Source organism: Pantherophis guttatus, chromosome 3 (assembly GCF_059756535.1).
Source record: "Pantherophis guttatus breed Tessera chromosome 3, ASM5975653v1, whole genome shotgun sequence".
Classification (NCBI taxonomy): Eukaryota; Metazoa; Chordata; class Lepidosauria; order Squamata; family Colubridae; genus Pantherophis; species Pantherophis guttatus.
The window spans coordinates 121,866,250-121,885,973 of NC_142065.1; the positions used below are offsets into that span (position 1 = coordinate 121,866,250).

At 43.6% G+C, this 19,724-nt stretch overlaps 1 protein-coding gene across 18 annotated transcripts in view; it reads left to right on the forward strand.

Annotated features, from left to right (window-relative positions):
- KIAA0232 (KIAA0232 ortholog) overlaps window positions 1-16,639 on the forward strand; it is a 102,714-nt gene extending 86,075 nt beyond the window's left edge. For 11 of the 18 annotated variants that reach the window (XM_034411702.3, XM_087891262.1, XM_034411706.3 and 8 more), the window contains 3 exons: window positions 10,799-10,924; window positions 13,071-13,168; window positions 14,154-16,639. In XM_034411702.3, the coding sequence (XP_034267593.1) occupies window positions 10,799-10,924; window positions 13,071-13,168; window positions 14,154-14,333 (404 nt within the window). In that variant the 3' untranslated portion in view covers window positions 14,334-16,639. The remainder of the gene's footprint in view (window positions 1-10,798; window positions 10,925-13,070; window positions 13,169-14,153) is intronic. The other 7 variants (XR_015733569.1, XR_015733570.1, XM_034411704.3 and 4 more) reach the window with 1 other exon arrangement.
- Window positions 16,640-19,724: the final 3,085 nt, after the last annotated feature.

Sequence of the window (19,724 nt, forward strand, 5' to 3'; positions counted from 1 at the left end):
GGCCACTAGAGGGGAGTTTCTCCAGTCTCCGGCCATGGAGGCTTCTGCTGTGGAGCCTATTGCTGCTCCTAATCAGCCTGGAATGGCTTCCTGGTCTCCAGATGTGAGCACAATTCCTCCTTCTCAAGCTGAGGCTAGTGCTCTTTTTGGGGCTGTTCAGCATTCTCCTCCACCTCCCCATATTTTTCCTGTTGTTCAGGTTATAGCTTCCCCTCAGGTGGTCCCTCAGGCTCCAGTCTTAATTCCTCAACAGGAATCAGTTCAGTCTCCTCCTGAACCTATCGCCACCCAGGGAGAGACTTCTCTTCCTCCTTCTGGGATGGTTCCTAGCCAACCTCTTGATTTAGCAGCCCTTATTCAAGCAGCTGTGCAGCGGGGCATTGCTGCAGAAATGCAACGTAGAACTGGATCTTGGGTTTCAGAACAGGCTAGGACTCATGGGGCTTTACTCACTCAGGGTTCTGCTGACCTTGAACAGGCACAAGAGCAGGATTATTCTGGAACCTATGCCGGTCAGGGGTCTGCTACGGGGGAGGAGCTAGATGAGCCTGGTTTATCTGATGATGAAGATCTTTCTCCTGATCAACCTTCATTCGTTGGGTTATTTAAACCTCAGGTTTTCAGATCCCTTCTCCACAAGGCCAAATTAACCACTGGCCTGGGTCTCCCTTCACAGAAGCCTGACTCTTTGGGTGTGGAAACAGGGGCCTCCTATTCCCTATTTGAGGAACCTACTCCGGAAACGGAGGAAATCCCAGGTCCCAAGATGTTTAAGGATGTTATTATTAGACAATGGTCAGCCCCAGTTTCTGGGTTTAATCCTAGTTCGGTGGACAGACGCATTTATAATCTGGATTCTAACATCTCTTCAATTTTGGAGGTTCCAACAGTGGATCCTCCTATTGTGACTCTATCTTTATCTACGCCAGGTCTGTAGTAAATAAAGCCCCCCTCATTTGTGATCTTGTTTACGAGGGGGGAGCGGACCTGGCGGGTATTACGGAGACCTGGTTGGGCCCAGAGGGAGGGGTCCCTCTGGTAGAAATGTGCCCACCAGGTTTCCATGCATTCCATCAGCCAAGGTCACAGGGGAGGGGCGGGGGAGTAGCGGTTATTATTAGAGAAGGCCTTAGGCCGAGGGAGACCACTGTACCTCAGACAGCTGGTTGTGAGTCCCTCCTTGTGAAGTGGGGCCACGGGGTTCAGATGGGTTTGCTGATCACGTACCTGGCTCCCTGCCACGTGGCGGCAGCCCTGCCCGAGCTACTCAACGTTATTGCCGCGGTGGCGGTTGATACCCCCAGACTTATGGTCATGGGGGATTTCAACCTGCCATCCGTGGGTGAGGCGTCTGAGGTGGCTCGGGAGTTCATGGCTTCCATGACGGCCATGGACCTGACCCAACTAATTCATGGCTGTACGCACAGGGGGGGAAACACACTGGACTTGGTTTTTGTCTCTGGACAGTGGTTGAGTGATCTCGAGATAGGGGATATAGTCATCGAGCCCTTGTCATGGTCAGATCACTCGCTCCTTCGCCTTGACCTTCGAACCGCGGCACCCCGCTGCAGGGAGGCGGAACCGGTAAGATGGTACCGCCCCAGGCGCCTGATGGAACCTGATAGGTTCCAGACGGAGCTTGGGCCAATCCCAGAGGTTCTGGCTCACACCTCATCTGGGGACCTAGTGGCCGCCTGGGACAGGGCGGTTGCTGGAGCCCTGGATCGAGTCGTGCCTTTGCGGCCTCTGACCCGGCGCCGATCTCCCCTGGCTCCTTGGTTCACCGAGGAGCTGAGGGAGATGAAGCGCCGGAAAAGACGCCTAGAGAGCTGTTGGAAGGCTAGTCTTTCTGAATCTGACCGAACACTGGTAAGATCTCATATTAGGAGTTACCTAGTGGCGATAAAAGCAGCAAAATGTACTCATTTTACTGTTCTTATTGCGTCATCAGATAATCGCCCGGCCACCCTGTTTAGGGTGACCCGCTCCCTGCTCCACCAGGAAGCGCGGGAGGACCCCTTGGAGGGAAGAGCCGAGGATTTTGTTCAGTATCTGTATGACAAAATCACTCAGATTCGGGCAGGTCTGGACTCTGACGGGATAGATCCAGCGAGGGTAACGGAGACAGGTCTTGAGACTGTTATCTGGGATGAGTTTGATCCTGTGACCCCAGATGACGTGGACAGGATTCTGGGTAGATTGAACGCGACCACATGTTTGTTGGACCCGTGTCCCTCCTAGTTAGTGCTGGCTTCCCGGGAGGTGACGCGAGGCTGGCTCCAGGGGATTATAAATGCTTCGTTGGGTGAGGGTGTCTTTCCCGCCGCCTTGAAAGAGGCGGTGGTAAGGCCTCTCCTCAAGAAGCCTTCCCTGGACCCGGCAGTATTGGCTAATTATCGTCCAGTCTCCAATCTTTGCTTCGTTGCGAAGGTTGTTGAGAGTGTGGTTGCGCGACAGCTACCCCAGTACCTGGATGAAGCGTCGTATCTAGATCCGTTCCAGTCGGGCTTCAGGCCCGGGTACAGCACGGAAACGGCATTGGTCGCGTTGGTTGATGATCTCTGGAGGGCTTGGGACAGGGGCTGTTCCTCTGTCCTGGTCCTGTTAGACCTCTCAGCGGCTTTTGATACCATCGACCATGGTATCATGCTGCACCGGCTAGAAGGGTTGGGGGTGGGAGGCACCGTGTTACGGTGGTTCTCCTCCTTTCTCTCTGACCGGTCGCAGTCTGTGTTGACAGGGGGGCAGAGATCGACCCCGAGGCCCCTTATATGTGGGGTGCCGCAGGGATCGGTTCTCTCGCCCCTTCTGTTCAACATTTATGTAAAGCTGCTGGGCGAGATCATCCGTGGTTTCGGGGTGAAGTACCATCTGTACGCTGACGACACCCAGCTGTACATCTCCACCCCGGACCACCCCAACGATGCCCTTGAAGTGATGTCCCAGTGCCTGGAGGCCGTACGGATCTGGATGGGGAGAAACGGGCTCAGGCTCAACCCATCCAAGACCGAGTGGCTGTGGTTTCCGACGTCCCGATATAGTCAGCTGGCGCCATCGCTGGCTATTGGGGGCGAATCATTGGCCCCCACGGAAAGGGCTCGTAACTTGGGCGTCCTCCTGGACTCACGGCTGTCTTTAGAAGAGCACTTGACGGCCGTGACCGGGAGGATTTTTCATCAGGTTCGCCTGATTCGCCAGTTGCGTCCCTTTCTAGATCGGGACTCGTTACGCACAGTCACTCATGCCCTCGTCACCTCTCGTCTGGACTATTGTAACGCTCTCTACATGGGGCTCCCCTTGAGGTGCACCCGGAGGCTCCAACTGGCGCAGAGTGCGGCCGCGCGGGTGGTTATGGGAGCAACATGGAGCTCCCATGTAACACCTCTCCTGCGCGAGCTGCACTGGCTCCCGGTGGTCTTCCGGGTGCGCTTCAAGGTTCTGGTTACCACCTTTAAAGCGCTCCATGGCTTAGGACCTGGTTACTTACGGGACCGCCTACTACCATTAACAGCCTCCCACCGACCAGTACGCTCCCACAGAGAGGGGCTCCTCCAGGTGCCGTCGGCCAAACAATGTCGGCTGTCGGCCCCTAGGGGGAGAGCCTTCTCTGTGGGGGCACCGACGATCTGGAATGAGCTCCCCCCAGAGATACGGAGGATTCCGGATCTGCGCACCTTCCGCCGCGAGTTGAAGACGTTTTTATTTCATCAATCTGGCCTCGTCTAAATTTTCTCCCTTTTAAGTGTAAATTTTAAATTTTTAAATTCTTAATGTATTTTAAAAAATGGGTATCTTAAATTATGGGTACTAATTCAGCCAAATTTATTTAATTCATTTTATTTGATTTTAAATTTTGTATATCTATGTGTTTTATTTTATGGCTGTGCACCGCCCTGAGTCCTTCGGGAGTAGGGCGGTATAGAAATTCAATAAAATAAATAAATAAATAAATAAATATCTAATTCTTCAGTGCTCACAGGCCCTCCGGAGGAAGGTCTCCATCCTGAGGACAAGCGTCTAGAGCACTCCCTGACTAAGGCTCACCAAGCCGCAGCATGGGCCGTTCGGGCTTCTTCGGCAGCCTCTTTCGTTAACAGGGCTACCCTTATGTGGGTTAGACAACTGCAGGGTCGCTTACCTTTGTCTGATACTAGGGCTCTCCAGGATATCAATAAAATTATAGCGGCTCTGGAGTATTCTGCAGATGCCACTCTTTGCAGCTAAATCCATTGGTTCCAGCATCAGCTCTTGCTGCCTCCTTTGGCTTCGCCAATGGCAGGCTGATACTAAGAATAAGTGGCGTTTGGCATCTTCCCCATATTTGGGGAACCTTCTCTTTGGTCCTCCTCTTGAGACCTTGCTTATCGAATCCAAGGATAAGAGGAAAATCCTGCCTAGCTTGTCCCGAAGGTCAGAAGGTCAACCTTCCCTTTCTTCCTTTCGGCCCTTTCGGAACCCCCCTTCCCTCGAGTTTTCCTTCCTCCAGGTTCCAGAGATTTCCATCTCCCAGGCAAGATAGATTCCAGGACAGACAATCGGGTCCTGGATTCCGCGGCCAAGGTCGCAAATCTTTCAAAGAGGGGAGGGGTCGTTCTTTCCGCAGGTTTCGCTGACTCTATGCCCAACCCTCCCATAGGAGGCCACCTGGCGCTCTTTGCCAGCCAGTGGGAGGCATCGACCTCGGATGCCTGGGTAAGGGAGACGGTCTCCCAGGGACTATCTTTAGAATTTCTATTCACCCTCCCCCCACAAGATTCCTCTGGGTCCCTCTCTTGCGGGACAGGTCTCAACGGCTTCTACTGGAGAAGGCGGTGGCACACCACCTTCAGATCCGGGCCATCGAACTGGTTCCAGTAGACCAAAGGAGACAAGGGGTTCTACTCCCGCCTGTTCCTCGTCCAGAAGTCATCAGGGGGTTGGAGGGCCATTCTCGACCTGAAGTCCTTAAACCGTCGCATAATCTACCATCGGTTCAAAATGCAATCTCTTCAATCCATCCTAGAATCCATCAGGGAGGGAGACATCCTCAAGTCTATCAATCTGATGGAGGCGTATCTTCATGTTCCCATCTGTTTGGTCCATCGCAAATTTCTTCGCTTTTGTCTGGCGTCTCGTCATTACTAGTACCGGGCTCTTCCATTTGGACTCTCCTCTGCTCCCCAAGTGTTCACCAAATTGATGGCAGCGCTAGCAGCCTCCCTCCGAGCTGTTACCATTCGGATCCAGTTTTACCTGGATGATCTATTGATCCAGTCCGGCTCGGAGAAGTTAGCACATCAGGACCTGCTCACCACCATTCAGGTCCTGAAAAGTCACGGTTTCTCGATCAACGAGGCCAAGAACCACCTGGTACCGACGACTCGTATTCAACATCTGGGGGCCATAATAGATTCCATCCAGGGCAAGGTTTATCTGTCACAAGAGCGCCTGATCAGTTTGTGGTCCCTGGTCGGGCAGGTCTCTCAAGGACAGCCAGTTCCAGTGCGTCGGCTGTCGCAGCTTCTTGGGAAGATGGTGTCCTGTATAGGAATTGTCCCTTGGGCCCGTCTCCATTGCAGGGCTCTGCAGTGGTTCCTCCTACCTTTTCAACGGTCCCTCATGAGTTCTTCTGACACCCTAGTTCGGCTATCACCCAAAGTTCTTCTTTCTCTAACCTGGTGGGTGTCTCCGGCCCTATCCAAGGGACGTTTTTTCAGGGAACCTCCTTTGTTGGTCCTGACCACTGATGCCAGTCTCTTCGGCTGGGGTGCACACTTGGGGAACCTGTTTGCTCAGGGTCGCTGGAGCCGGGCCGATCTATCCAACAATTGGTTGGAGCTCAGAGCCATTCACTTAGCTCTGAGGGCATTCCAGGACCAGCTGGAGGGCACTCACGTTCTAGTTAGGACAGACAACATAGCAGCGAAGGCCCACGTGAATCGCTTAGGGGGAACACAGTCACGACGTCTGATGGAGGAGTCCAACCTGCTGGGCCTTTGGTCGGAGAAACACCTGGAATCCATCAGAGCCGCCCACATCTCCGGAGCAGCGAATGTGCGAGCAGATCTTCTCAGCAGGGCCACAGTGGACCAGGGCGAGTGGCGTCTTCGACCAGCCATTTTCTTCCAGATCTCCCGATGATTCGGGGCTCCAGCTGTCGACCTGTTCGCCTCCAGCAAGAATCATCAGACGAGCAGGTTCTTCTCGCGGTTTCCAGACCAGGGGGCAGAAGCAGTAGACGCCCTTCGGAGTCCCTGGCCACCGGGGCTTCTATACACCTTTCCACCATTGGCGATTCTTCCCAAGGTCATCCGGAAGCTTCTCATCGAGGAGGCCGAGCTGATCATCATCGCCCCCCATTGGCCTCGCCGTCCTTGGTTCGTGGACCTGGTGGCTCTGTCAGTGGCTCCTCCTTGGCGTCTTCCTCAAGACAAGAGAGCTCTCAGTCAAGGAGATCTTCTGCATCCAGACATCGAGTGGCTTCAACTAACCGCATGGAGGTTGAGCGGCAAATCTTCCGCAGTCGAGGTCTCTCGACTGACATCATAACTACCCTTCAGGCATCTCGTTGGGCTTCCACGAACCGCATTTACAACTCCACCTGGCTGTCCTTCTGCCGTTGGTGCTCTCGCTCTGGCCTGGTCGCTTTAGATGCCTCACAAGAGCAGGTCCTGGGGTTCCTTCAAGTTGAGTTATCTTCAGATTTGGCTCCTAGAACCCTGCGCAGACAGGTGTCTGCCCTTGCCTTGATTTTGTCTTGTGGGTCTTCCCTGCCCCTTTCCAGACGTCCCCTCATCAGGCAATTCCTCAGGGGGGCCTCTAACCTTTGCCCTCCTACTTTACACAGATACCCTACCTGGGATCTCCCCAAAGTTCTTTCTGCTCTCACTCGTCCTCACTTTGAGCCCTTGAGGCAGGTGGGTTTATGGTTCCTTTCTTATAAGGTGGTTTTCCTGGTTGCCATAACCTCGGCTCGCAAGATCTTTGAATTGGCAGCTCTTTCTTCTCATTCAGACCTTTGCATCTTCCATTCGGACTGAGTGGTTCTCCGATTAGATCCTTCCTTCATCCCTAAGTTTAATTCCCCATTCCATAGAGCTTCGGAACTCATCTTCCCAACTTCTGTCCCTCCCCTTCTCATCATAGGGAACGGATCTGGCACACTCTGGACGTTCGTAGAGCCCTCAAGATTTACCTTAGAAGGACTTCTTCGTTCAGGCGTTCAGAGAGTCTCTTCGTTTCTTTCCTACCTTCCTCTATGGATCTGAGGGTTTCCTCTCCCATCCTGGGTCGGTGGCTTAGGGCCACTATTACCTCTGCTTATGAGGCTCAGGCATTGCCAGTGCCTTTCCGGATCACTGCTCATTCCACTAGTAGTGCTGCCACGTCCGCGGCCTGGGCCACTCAGGCATCCCTGGAGGATATTTTCCGGGCAGCCACATGGTCTTCCCCTTCTCCGTTTATTTGTCACTATAAGTTGGATGTATACGCTTCTGCAGAGGCAGCCTTTGGCTACCGAGTTTTGCAGCAGATGCTTCAAAGGGATTCTCTTTTGGACTGGTATTTCCCCCCCAATAGAGGTTCTGCTTTGGCATGTCCCTGTAATGACTGCTGGACCCTCGCTATAGTAGAATGGACGTTGTCTTACCTGAACGTCCCTTCTGCATAGCAGAGGGTCCAGCAGTCATCCCCACCCTATCTGGTCCTTCTTCTTCTTCTTCGTGTTTCATGGTGGTGGTGGGGGTTCTTTCTGTTCTTTGTTGTGGTTTCCCAGCTCAGCTATTCGGTTTGCAGAATCTCCCTCGTCAGAAATCTGGGAAGCCAGTGGATGTGGGAGGAGCTTCACAAATTGCAGACTCAGTCATCACCGGAACTCCAAGTTAACCCTGTAATGACTGCTGGACCCTCTGCTACGCAGAAGGGACGTTCAGGTAAGACAACGTCCATTTTCCCCAAAATAAGACATCCCCTGATAATAAGCCCTAGTGCTTATTTTTGGGGAAACGCCGTGGGTGGGTGTGCGTGAGCGCGTGTGCGCGCACACACACACACACACACACACAGTGTTTCACCGAAAATACAACAGGTCCCGAAAATAAGGCCAAGCCTGGTTTTTGGGGTGGGCATAAATATACGCCGTCCCCTGAAAATAAGCCCTAGTGAAGGAGTGGGTATGGCCAGCACAGGAGGCAGCCCTTCCTTTCCCTGATCAGCTAATGGCAGCTGGGCCCCTTAATCACGACCCATGGATCAGGTGAGCTGATCTGGAGCTGCCTCTCGTTCTGTCTCTCCCCAGCATTCTTTGCACTCACCCGCTTCCCATCCATCCATCCCCCTTGCCTGCAAACTCCCACCCCGCTCACAAGAGAGCAGCCGCCTGGCATCTCTTGCCACGTGGTGCCCACCCAGCAGACAACCTCCCCTCTGGCCAGGCAGAGCGCCACTCACCAACCAAGCGATATCCCAGAGTGGCTGCTGCCAGAAGACACTGCGTCGGCGGTGGCTGCTCTGGGAGTGTGCTTCCCGCTCTATGGTTCCAGCTCCATGTGGCTGCCCTGGCTCCCAGAAGACTCGGCAGCAGGCGGCTGGCCCGACTGGCCTCTTCTCCGCTTCCAGCCAGGTGCTCACCAGATTTGCCCACATCGACGTGGTGAGGCCTGGGAGGCGCACGAGTGGGGGGGGAGAGACTCACGTGGCTTGGCGCCTTCGGGCCACTCATGTTCCACCCCCACCCACCCCTGTGGGAGGGGAGGAGCTTGATAGCATGCAGAGGGAGCCTCTCTCTGCCGGACTCCCAGCTGTCAGTGGGCAGGCCGCCCGGTGGGCACCACATGGCAAGAGGTGCTGGCGGCTGCTCTCTCGCAAGCAAGCTCCTGAAGAGCCAGGTGCAGGGACGGGGGGATGCGGGCATGGCCTCGGGGGCGAACAGCTGACGAGCGGCAGCGCAACACAGCAGCAGCCATGAGGTGACCACACTCACCGCCTCCTGCAACCCCCTGATAATAAAGCCAAGCCCTTATTTTGGGGTTCAAGAAAATATAAGACAGAGTCTTGTTTTCAGGAAAACGTGTGTGTGTGTGTGTGTGTGTGTGTGTGTGTGTATAATATATATATATATATATATATATGGGTCACCGCTCTCCCCAGTTATTGCCAATCTGTTCATGGAAGGATTTGAAATTAAAGCGTTGGAACAAACTATCTATAAACCAAAATTATGGCTCAGATATGTAGATGATACGTTTGTCATCTGGCCTCATGGAAAAGACAAGCTAGACAATTTTCTAGCATACTTGAATAACGTGCACCCGAAGATAAAGTTCACTATGGAAATGGAGAAGGAAAATCAACTCCCATTCCTAGATGTACTAATACATAAGAGAACTGATGGCACCCTAGGACACAGTGTTTACCAAAAGAAGACACATACAAATCGTTACCTGAATGCACACTCACACCATCATCCCTCACAAGTAAGTTCAGTGGCAAAAACTTTAATCACTAGAACTAAACGTCTAGCAGATGATGGTGTGAGTGTGCATACAAACAGAGCTTAAGACCCTCACAGAAGTATTAATGGAAAATGGGTTCCATGAAAATAGAATTAGAACTATAATCCAGCAAGGGACAGTAGGACAGAGCAAAACCCAAGAAAAAGAACAGAATATGGGAACTGCCATCCTGCCCTGTATAAAAGGGACCACCAATAAAATTAGTAAGATATTACGGAAACAAAAAATAAAAACAGTGTTCCGTACAGATAGAAAAATATCGATGATGGTGAGAAACCCTAAGGATAAAATTGAGTTGGAAAACCAGGGGATATATGAAGTGCCATGTGCCTCCTGTCAGTCATCTTATATTGGACAGACAAATAGACGAATAAGTGTGCGTTTAGAAGAACATAAAAATGCAGTGAGGAAAGAAGAGCAAACTTCCTCTTTGGTACAACACATGAAAGCCATGGGACACAATATTGATTTTAATAAAACCAGAACAGTGGCGAAAGAGGAACATCTCAACAAAAGAATAATCAGGGAGGCCATCAAAATTGAAAAGAGGCCGCAGAATATGAACAGACGAGACGACACCTCTAGGTTATCAAGTATTTGGGGACCTGCACTGAGAGAAACTCGAGTGTTAACATCAGAAGAGAGGCAGAGATTCCAACAAGCAACCAGTGGTGTTGCAAGGCCTGCCAGAATTCTTCCCGCTCTGCAGAGGGTGGCTAGCAATAGGGAGAGAGAGAGGATCGAGCCAGAAGACAGGCTGAGATCTCAACTAACAATCAAGGGTGCTGTGATGCCTATCAGAATCCTTTCCCCTCTACAGCAGACAGATAATAATAGAGAATCTGAGAAAGCTGGGCCTGTAACACGCAGCCAAGCAGCTAGGATGAGGAAGCAGGAAGAAAAACTGCTGTCCTCCAGTCGGGACACAGAGTTGCAGGCTAGCCAGCATACGTCAGCAGCAGCAAATATAGATAAGCGACAGCTCCGACCTCGCAACAGATAACCCATAGCTTCTAAATGAAACAGAGCCTGAAGATGACAGGGTTGTGAGCCTGTCGAAATGTTGCTATAAGAAAAACTTTTAAAGTCACTGGTAGGATTTTAGCTGAGGTTTTAAAGGACCTTGCAGAGTGCTCTGTAAGGATTTTTAGAAGATTTTAAGCTGGGATTTTAACCAGGATTTTAAATATTTTAACCAACTTATTTACAATGACGCGGAAAAACACCCGAGATTTTAATTTATATATATATAAATTAAATATATATATGACCTCGTACAATATCTGCCCTTTTTTGTTTTTCCACAGGTAACCAGGCAGATATTCAACATACACAGAAGCAAGGATATTCTTCTCAGAGTTTGTCATGTAGACAACAAGGAAGATTTACAGCTTCAGCAGCTGCCAGTGAGAATGCCACTATTTCTATATGGGGTAGTCACCATTTTGTTTCAAGGCTTTTTTTTTGTCTCTTTAAAAGCTATAAGATACAGTACATAGGGCAGTAAGGGCACCTGTTCTTGGCATATGAATGTAGCGTTGGGGAAAACTGCATCAATTTGCTCCTTTTTTGTGCAACTTTCAGAAGGACAATCCTCCTTTTGAACAAGTAGGAGCCATTTTTACCCTTTGGTGATGTCAGAAATTGCTCCACAAATGAAACACTCAATAAATGTGGTGACTTTTTCACCTGCTTTACAACTGTTAACTGGTCGTACAGGACCAGAGTCAAGTGAATTAAAAGTTTCTTATAGCTTTGTTGTTGGAGTCAAAGAGATGATTCCAACAATCTCGTGTGTTTATTCCCCTTTCTTCAGTTACTGCTAAGACAATAAACAGAGCAGAATTAATGTAATAACATGAAAAAAACATAAGCTGCTATGAATAGAATGTGGAAGATAAACATGACAATTTGTGACCTAGGCATGAATGAGTTAGGCAATTATTTGAATATAGTAAATGTCTGTTACTATTTAAGTGGCTGTATTAAGTTGAATGACAGGGCAGGAGAGGGGAAGTAGGCTCTTATCAGCTTATCATCTCAAGATAGCACTATGTCCTCCTATATATCTTGAGTATGCTTTTCTTCTAGGGTTTCCTGGAATGGTCAGTATCAAACCAAAGGGTTAATGGGACTATCCAAGGAGTTGATGTTGATGTTATTATTTGTAGTATTATTTATGAAAGTAGTATTTATTAAATTATTTTCATACAATTAATGTTTGGAGAGTTTGATGAACAATATGAAATTTCATGAGTGGGTAATGAACAGACAACTTTGGGACCCCTGACTTAGGACATAGCTATTAAGGAAGGTCTTCTCTGTTGGACTGTGGTGCTGGGATTTCTGAGTTTCTTCACAGAGGTGGAAAGGGAATATCTGTTGTGCTACCCCTACAGATCAGTTATTTCATAATAAACTGCTTTTTTGTCTAATCTTGTGGCTACATAAGATACATCCAAAGTATTGTCTACATTCAAACAATTGTCTTTGCATTGTAGTTTCCATACTTACTCCTTATTCAGACATGAAATTAAAGTTGCATTTCCTATTAACCACTGCATTGATCTTTGCTGTGGGACAACTTCAGGGTGTGTTAACCAAGTTTCTTTCAAGAGGAAGGTCATAAAGATATCAATATAATGTACACACAGCCTACTGGGCTGTATATTTTAAATTCAGTTCAAAATGTTTCTTTGGACCACATGTAATTTGAATGACCTTATGGAATAAGCTGCACTGATTGAAGTAAACACACTTGCTTTATTGAGTCACCACACATATTGCATTCCTGTTTCTTTGTGTTCCAAAACAACTTTTTCTGAATCAGATCAAAAATATTACACACACCAGTTGCTTAAATAATGTAGCATAATCTCCTCAACATAGGGCAGTCTGTTAGCAGTATGAAGGTAATGTGAATTTATAATAAAACATTTGAGGGTGTTGCACCAGGGAAGGTTAGCTTAGTTTCAGAACACAAAAAAATGATTGTTGGAGAGCAGTTGCCTATTGATTCATTTTGCTTGCCAAACTAATAAATGTTTGGCATTTAAAATTGGAGTGATAGTCTTTCCTTGCTTGTTCGGTGTTGGCTATTTATCTTACAAACAGTGACTTGAAAGCTGCTGCAGTATTTTAATTGCTAGTGGATTTGGACTCTTTGTCTGTGGAGCTTTGGGTGCAAAGTACTCAAACTTATTATCCACAGAGATGTGTGTGAAACTCTTCTTGGGGCAATAGGGCTGTACCCAGATGTAAATGTGTTCAATCATAGCATTATAGTATCAAATGTGCATTCTGTGGATGAGTAAAGTGAACAGGAAGAAATTAAAAGTAGTGTCATAGGAAAATCTTGGGGCTGACTTACCAAAGTACCTCTTGATCTACTTAATTTTTTTTCAAAATATGTCTAAAAGTTTGTCTGAAATAAATTAACCTGACTTCGGAAATTGTTTTGGTTAACAAATATTATAACTAGAAGGGTTTTTTTACTTAGATCTTGTTGAATTTAATTTTTAAAATCCTTTTTTCTCTTTCTCATCATTGCCTTGACACTTTGAAACCAAACTTTCAAAGAATGCTGTACAAATATCAAGAGGGAGAATAGCGATGAAGAATTCACTGATATGAAAGAATTACTACCCAGCGAAGACCATCTTCAAGATTTTAATATGGTAAGATTTTTAATATGGTATGAAAAAACATACCAGGTATGGTAGATTCATCTAAAATATGTAAATGTCTGCTAAAGAACAGAAGACATGTTGTTAAGTTTATAGTAAAATTAAGAGTAAATTGGGGAACGGTTTTTAATTTTAAATCTTCTGATATACATAAATAATCCTTGTTTAGCAACCACAGTTGGATCCAGCAACTCAGTCATTAACCAAAAGGTCACTAAGTGAAACCGTGACTATGCTTACCATCTTATTTCAGTTTTCCTTTGCTTTACAGACCTGCAAAGGTCGTAAATGTAAAGATAGATTGCAAAGTACTTTTTTATCTCTATTATAATACAAATGGTTGCTAAACAAGGCCGCTCCTAAACAAGGATTAACTTTGTTTTAAAGGCATGCAATCAAATAACTCATGAGTTCACAATTCATCTGTGTGACAAAACCAAACAAAAGGAACCCCAGACCAAAGGGAGAGATGTTGTTGATAGTTCTTTTCAAATCATAGCCCTTTAGAGGAGACAAAGATGCTTTAATGAAAAAAAAAAAAAACTAAGCTAGAAGGGCTCACTGTGTATTTTTCAGGATTGATAGTGATAAATCAGAACTCCCAAGGTTTAACAATAGATTGGACCCATCCTTGTTCCTCTGAATACGAAGGCCTTTTCCAAGAGTGGTTGAGCTGAGTTCTAATAGATAAAGGAGGTATTTGTCTCCCTTTCTGACAGAATCATTCAGCACATTGTCCCAGAGGGTTCCTTAGAAATTCAAATTGGTGCTAAAGGCTGCAGGGAAAAGAGCAATTATGAATGCCATCTTGCTCCCTTTTCTCAAGTGCCAACAAAAATCTGCTTACTATAAATTTGAATCCAATTTTTTTTAAAAAAATTACAACATGAAAATGTGAACAATTTTGATTTTTAAGGTTTTTAATTCTCCTTTTACAAAATTATAATGTATAATGTTTTTAAATGTAATCCCATAGGTTTCTTCCATGCATGAAGCAAGGTGTGCAGATCCTAGAGATTCTAAAATAAAATCAAATGGCTTTAGAAAGAAGTTATACTCCAGTGACAGTTCCAGTTCTGAAGGTGCAGCATCAGAAGGTGGAAATGGTTGGACAGATCCTTGTGAAGAGGAGCTTTTTTCTCGAACTCACTTATAAAGTTATAGGATAAAAGGATGGCTTGAAGAATAACATGAGGTGGCAAACTCTTCCAGAAGGCTCGTAACTCAGAAACAAATTGAGTTCTTCCTTCATATAATGGATTCAGAAATGTATTTATCTTTCTCTTCTTGATATTTTATTTTTAATAGTGGGGTATGGTCCCACTAGAAGCTTTTTTTTCTTTTTCTCCAAAATATTAGCTCCTTGGCTATTTGGACCTAGAGTAGATTGTGTTGTCAAATCAAGAATGGGTGTGCATGTGATTGTCTTAGTAGTATCACTGCTTTTGCATCCTAGCTGCAGTTATTTTTATTTTCAACTGCAGCTGTATCAGTATTACTATCCTACTAGCATTGCAGTGTCTACAACTATTCAGAGATTTTATCTTTTAGCACATTTAAGATTTTAAGATTTGGGAGATAAATACTTAACACTGTAATCTATCAGTGCCTTTCTGAATGTGAGAGGAAAGCATGTATGGCTTGTCCTGTCTTTTAAGATCTTATAATTTGGGAATAGAAATACTAGGGCTGTACTTTAGAGACTTTCAGAAACTGTACTTTCAATTCTAGGATCTCTTCTCCTAACATGCATAGAAACAAATAGAGTTGGAACAATTGTTTGTTACCTTCTTGCTAATTAAAAAAGCTGCTCATTTTTGCAGGGAGGAGGAGGGAAAAAAATGATCATTCCCCCTTTTCCCCTCTTGTTTTCAGGGCTTAGTATTTCTTCTTTTTCAGGACTCGATGTTGAAGAGTAAATGATTTCAACAAGTGACACTACAGCCTGAACCAAGCACACTTACTTCATACTTGTAAGTGTACTTAGGATTGCATTGTCAGGAAATTATGGAACAGTGAACTTTGTAATGAGCTTCATATAGTTGGCCTGAACAACAAAAGAAATCTTAAGAGTTAATGTTTAATATTTTTTATGCAGAGGATTAGTATATCACTCAGAATAAATCCAATGGCTCCTGCAGTTAGCTACTACTATAGCTGTAATTTAGTAAAATTTGTAGCTAACCTCGTGTCCTGAGAGAATGTTAGGAGTAAGTTGTGTTGTGGGAGGGAGTGGGAACATGATTTACATGTGTGATTGCAGTAGTGATTGTTGCTTTATGTGACCTGCTCTTAACATTTATTTTAACATAGTCAATGCATCTGTCAAAATGTAACTGTGCAAGACTATCAACTCCCTGTGCTACTAATGTATTATGCAAATCATAAGGGTCAGGAGGAGCAATATTGGTTTATACCATTTCATAGTTTTAAAATTTTAAAACTATATAATAGCAGCATGTTTAAGACACCAGAAAGAACAGAAATTTTACTGTTGACTTGAAAATGCTAAGCCATTAATTTTAATAGGCAAGAAACTCTTTAACAATTATAGTTCTTTGAAATGGTAAGCTAAACTGGCTTTAAATTTTTATTCTGTGCTAGTGAGCTTAATTGAATTGAATGAAGTTTTTTGCCTTTTCTTAATTGATAGTACAAGTTTTAAGATCTAGAGTTTCAACTCCTTGTACGGGTTGTATATCACCCTTTCAGTTGAAAATTCAACTCCATTGGCTTGGTTTGTACCTTCCAGGGAAATGTCATTAATAACATTAATAATGGCTTTTAAGCTACTTTATTTTAGCATCCATATTACAAATCTTTACAGTTTTTTTTTCCTTATTTGAAATTTTGGATATGTGTTTAAATATTTACTTTCTTCTGGAGCTTCCTTTAAAATGTTATATAGGCACATGCACTAAGGATATTATTGTCAGTATGAAAGCAAAAAGAACAAAACTGATAAATCCTAGTGATTAATGTAAAGTATTGTTAGAATTATGAAAAGCCAAATGGGAATATTTGGGGAGGGAAAAACCCACACTTCAAAAATTCAGCTTATTTGGACTTTCACTTCAGTGAAAGGATGGTTCATTTTATTATGATTCAATATTTTAACACCTTGGAAAACGTGTATGTTACATGTGTGGGCAATAACAAATAATATTTATTTGTTTCATAACTGAATGGGTAAAATTCTGAAGCTTTCCAGTGAGAAAGTGGATGTGTGAGTTTGTGTTTCTGTTTTCTGCAAGGATAATTTAGAAGTGGAAATGCTGAAATGCACTGTGGTATGAAGCACATTGCATATCCATAGCACTGAAGTATCAGTTTTTCATTCCTGAGCTGAACTTGTTTCTACCTTTTCGCTTCAAGTGGTGTATTGTTCTGATTTCACATACATCAGAGTAACTGAATTTGTTTTTTTGTGAAGTTACTTAACACCAAATAAAAAAAATAAAAGAATAATTAAATTGTGTTGTCTTTGTTCAATATATAAAATTCCTTCTTAAATAGCACTATGCAAATAGAGAACTTTGTACAGTACAGCAAAGCAAACCTCAATTTTATAGACCACTTTTAGTTGCCTTCAGATTAAGTAGATAAAATGGTTATTTTTGGTTTCTCAACACCTCCCTAATTTTTAAATTTATTTTAATTGTTATTAAGATCATAATAAAAAAGAAAATAGAGCAAAACACAAAGATAATTATAATAAAAATACATACATTGTCAAAAAAAGAAATGACACAAAGTGCTTGGAAAAATGATATACTGGTGGGTTTTTTTGCCACATTTTTTCACTTTTTAAAAAGTTTTCTGTTTTTTTCTTTTCTTTTTTTTAAAACAAGTTTTAATGGTTTTTTTCTTTTCTCCTCTCCCACCTTCACCCACATCTTTCTTTTCTTTCTTTCTTTTTTTTTTTGAACAGAGTGTTGGTCGTTTCTTATTTTATACAATTAGTCAAATTCAAATACATTTTACTCAAATACAATTTTTGTCAATATCGTCTTCCCCCTTTCCTTTTTTTTTTTGAATATACCTCAGTATTTCTATACTTGCATACATAAACATCATCTTCATTTATCCCTAATTCTAACTTTACTATTTGTACATAATTGTCCTTTTTTATTCTTAAACAATTCAATCTTTTTCTTAATATATTTGTTTGTTCAGAGCTGTCTTTCTTCCGCTTCATCTTTTTTTATTGTACAGCAATCTTTCTCCTCAAACCTAGCCTCTCCCTCTTCTCCTTCCAACTTTCTTTCCCCACCTTCTTCTCTTCTCTACTTCCCCTTCCCTTATCCTTATCCTCCTCTTTTCCCCCGTCTTACCTTCTCTCCTACTCTATTTTCCCTTCCCTTCCTATCTCCTTAATCTTCCATCCCTCTCTCCTTCCTCGTCCCTTCCCTTTCCTTCATCTCTCTATTGCTGTATTCATTTTCAATTTAATGTTTTTTCATTGTGGAGTTCAGGCAGCCCTGATCCCTTATCTTTTTAATTATTAATATATTTCATCTTGTTCTCTTTTTTCCTTCAAATCTTTACTCAAGCACTTTTCTAATCCCTTTTTTACTTTTACCAATATATTTTTTCTACTTTACTTCTTGCAAGTATAACATTTAAATCATTTTTATCATTTCAATTTCATTTAGTTTTACATTCAATTTCAATCATTAAATATATTTCTCAAAACATCTTAACGATATATTTCCACTTATTCAAATATATATTTATAAAGCGCATCTTAATCCTTTCTCATTTTACCCAATCCAATTATTCTTAATTTGTCTTCTTTTCTCTTTTTAATTATGTTTCAAATATATAGTTTGAAATATTCCAAATATTACATTTCCCCCAACTGGTTTATTCATATTGTTAAAACTTATCATTCTATAAACCTCCAATATTATTGAGCATGTGACATTTATTACAGTTTTCCCTTTGTTTCTACTTTTCTTTTTCGTATCTTTTCATTATTAATATTTTGTATCTTAAAATCGTAAAATCTTTGCCCTTTATTTCCCATTATTTTCCATCCCTTTTCCCTCTTTCTTATATTTCCACTGTAAATCCCAGGGTAATCATTTGTTTTTAATATTTTTTCTTCTCCACCCTCTTTTCCTTGTTTGCCTTTTGTTTTCCCTTCTTTTCTTTTATATTTTAAAATTCTGCATTTTCCTATTCTGCCCTATATTTCCCATTGTTTCTTCTTTCTCTTTCCTTTTTTGTGTCTTTTCATTGTTAATCCTAGTATATTTATTTTGTATTTTAAAATCATAAAATCTTTTATTTTGTCCTTTGTTTCTTATTATTTTCCATCTCTTTTTCCTCTTTCTTATCTTTCCACTGTAAATCTCAGTGTATTTTAAGTTTTTTATATTTTTCCTGTTCCACCCCCTTTTCCTTCTTTGTTTCTTTTCTTTTTGTCCATACTTAATATTACAATTGTTTAATTTTCCATAGTCAGTCTCTTTGTCTTTGTCTTCTTCATTATCCATCTCTTTCCTGTTTCTCATTAGTCATTTCTTTTTCATTTTTAGTGCATTCTAGCTCTGTCTTTGCTTCCTCAGATTTTGATTTTCCATGCAAATTTATAATGATTTCTTTTATTTCCAAACACATCGTCTTTATCAGTTCATTAAGTTCCTGTTCCATTTTATTCTTTCCGGGTTGAATTATTCCAGTTTTAAGTCGCATTATGGTCCCTCTTTTATAATCATCAAAGTCTATCCTCTTGTAGGCAAAACGTATCCTCCTTAATTCTTGCCACTTATCTTTTTAAAAGTTCAAGGTTTTATTCCCCCCCCCTCATTTCTTCAAAGGTTTTCTCAAAGTAAACAATTCCATATCATGCTCTTCCTTCTACAGATGTCTCTATAATCCACAGTTCCACTCGACTAATTCACAAATCGCCATTTTATTTGTAATCCACATCCGTGTTTACTGAGTCATAAAAGAGAAAAAAGCCAGTTTTCACATCTTCTTTCACCTTTATATACCACCAATCAATTTATAATCCAATCCAAATTGAATCCAAGTTCCAGATTTACATTTCTATTTGTCAATCACTTTTAATTCTTTATTCGGGTTCTTCTATGGCACGCTTGTCCTTCTCACTTTCTCTTTCCATCTGCCATCTCCCCCCGCCGCTATTTAGCCGCAATTTCCATGCCGGGATAATTTTAGTAATTGTTTAGTAGTTAAAAATACTTAGAATTTTCTTTTTATTGTCTGTGGGATAGCCAATCACTCACCCAACATCAGCACTCTGTCCAAATCTTCCCTCCTGCACATTGCTTGTTCCAGAGGCTCCAGCTTCATGGTGATTCACTCTGATCGCCACCCCCCCGTCACCAGTTCGTTCTCAGGCTATCCAAGGGACTTGCCTGTCCCTCTTTAGACACAGTTGCCTCTCTTTCTTCACTGTCCCTACAGGACAGCTTCGGTCCGAAGACCCCCCAGTGACGGTTTGTCTGGCTGAATTTTGCCAAGCTTGTCAGAGCCTGGCATTTTCCCAGCCAGTAACGCCGCACCGCTTCCAGAT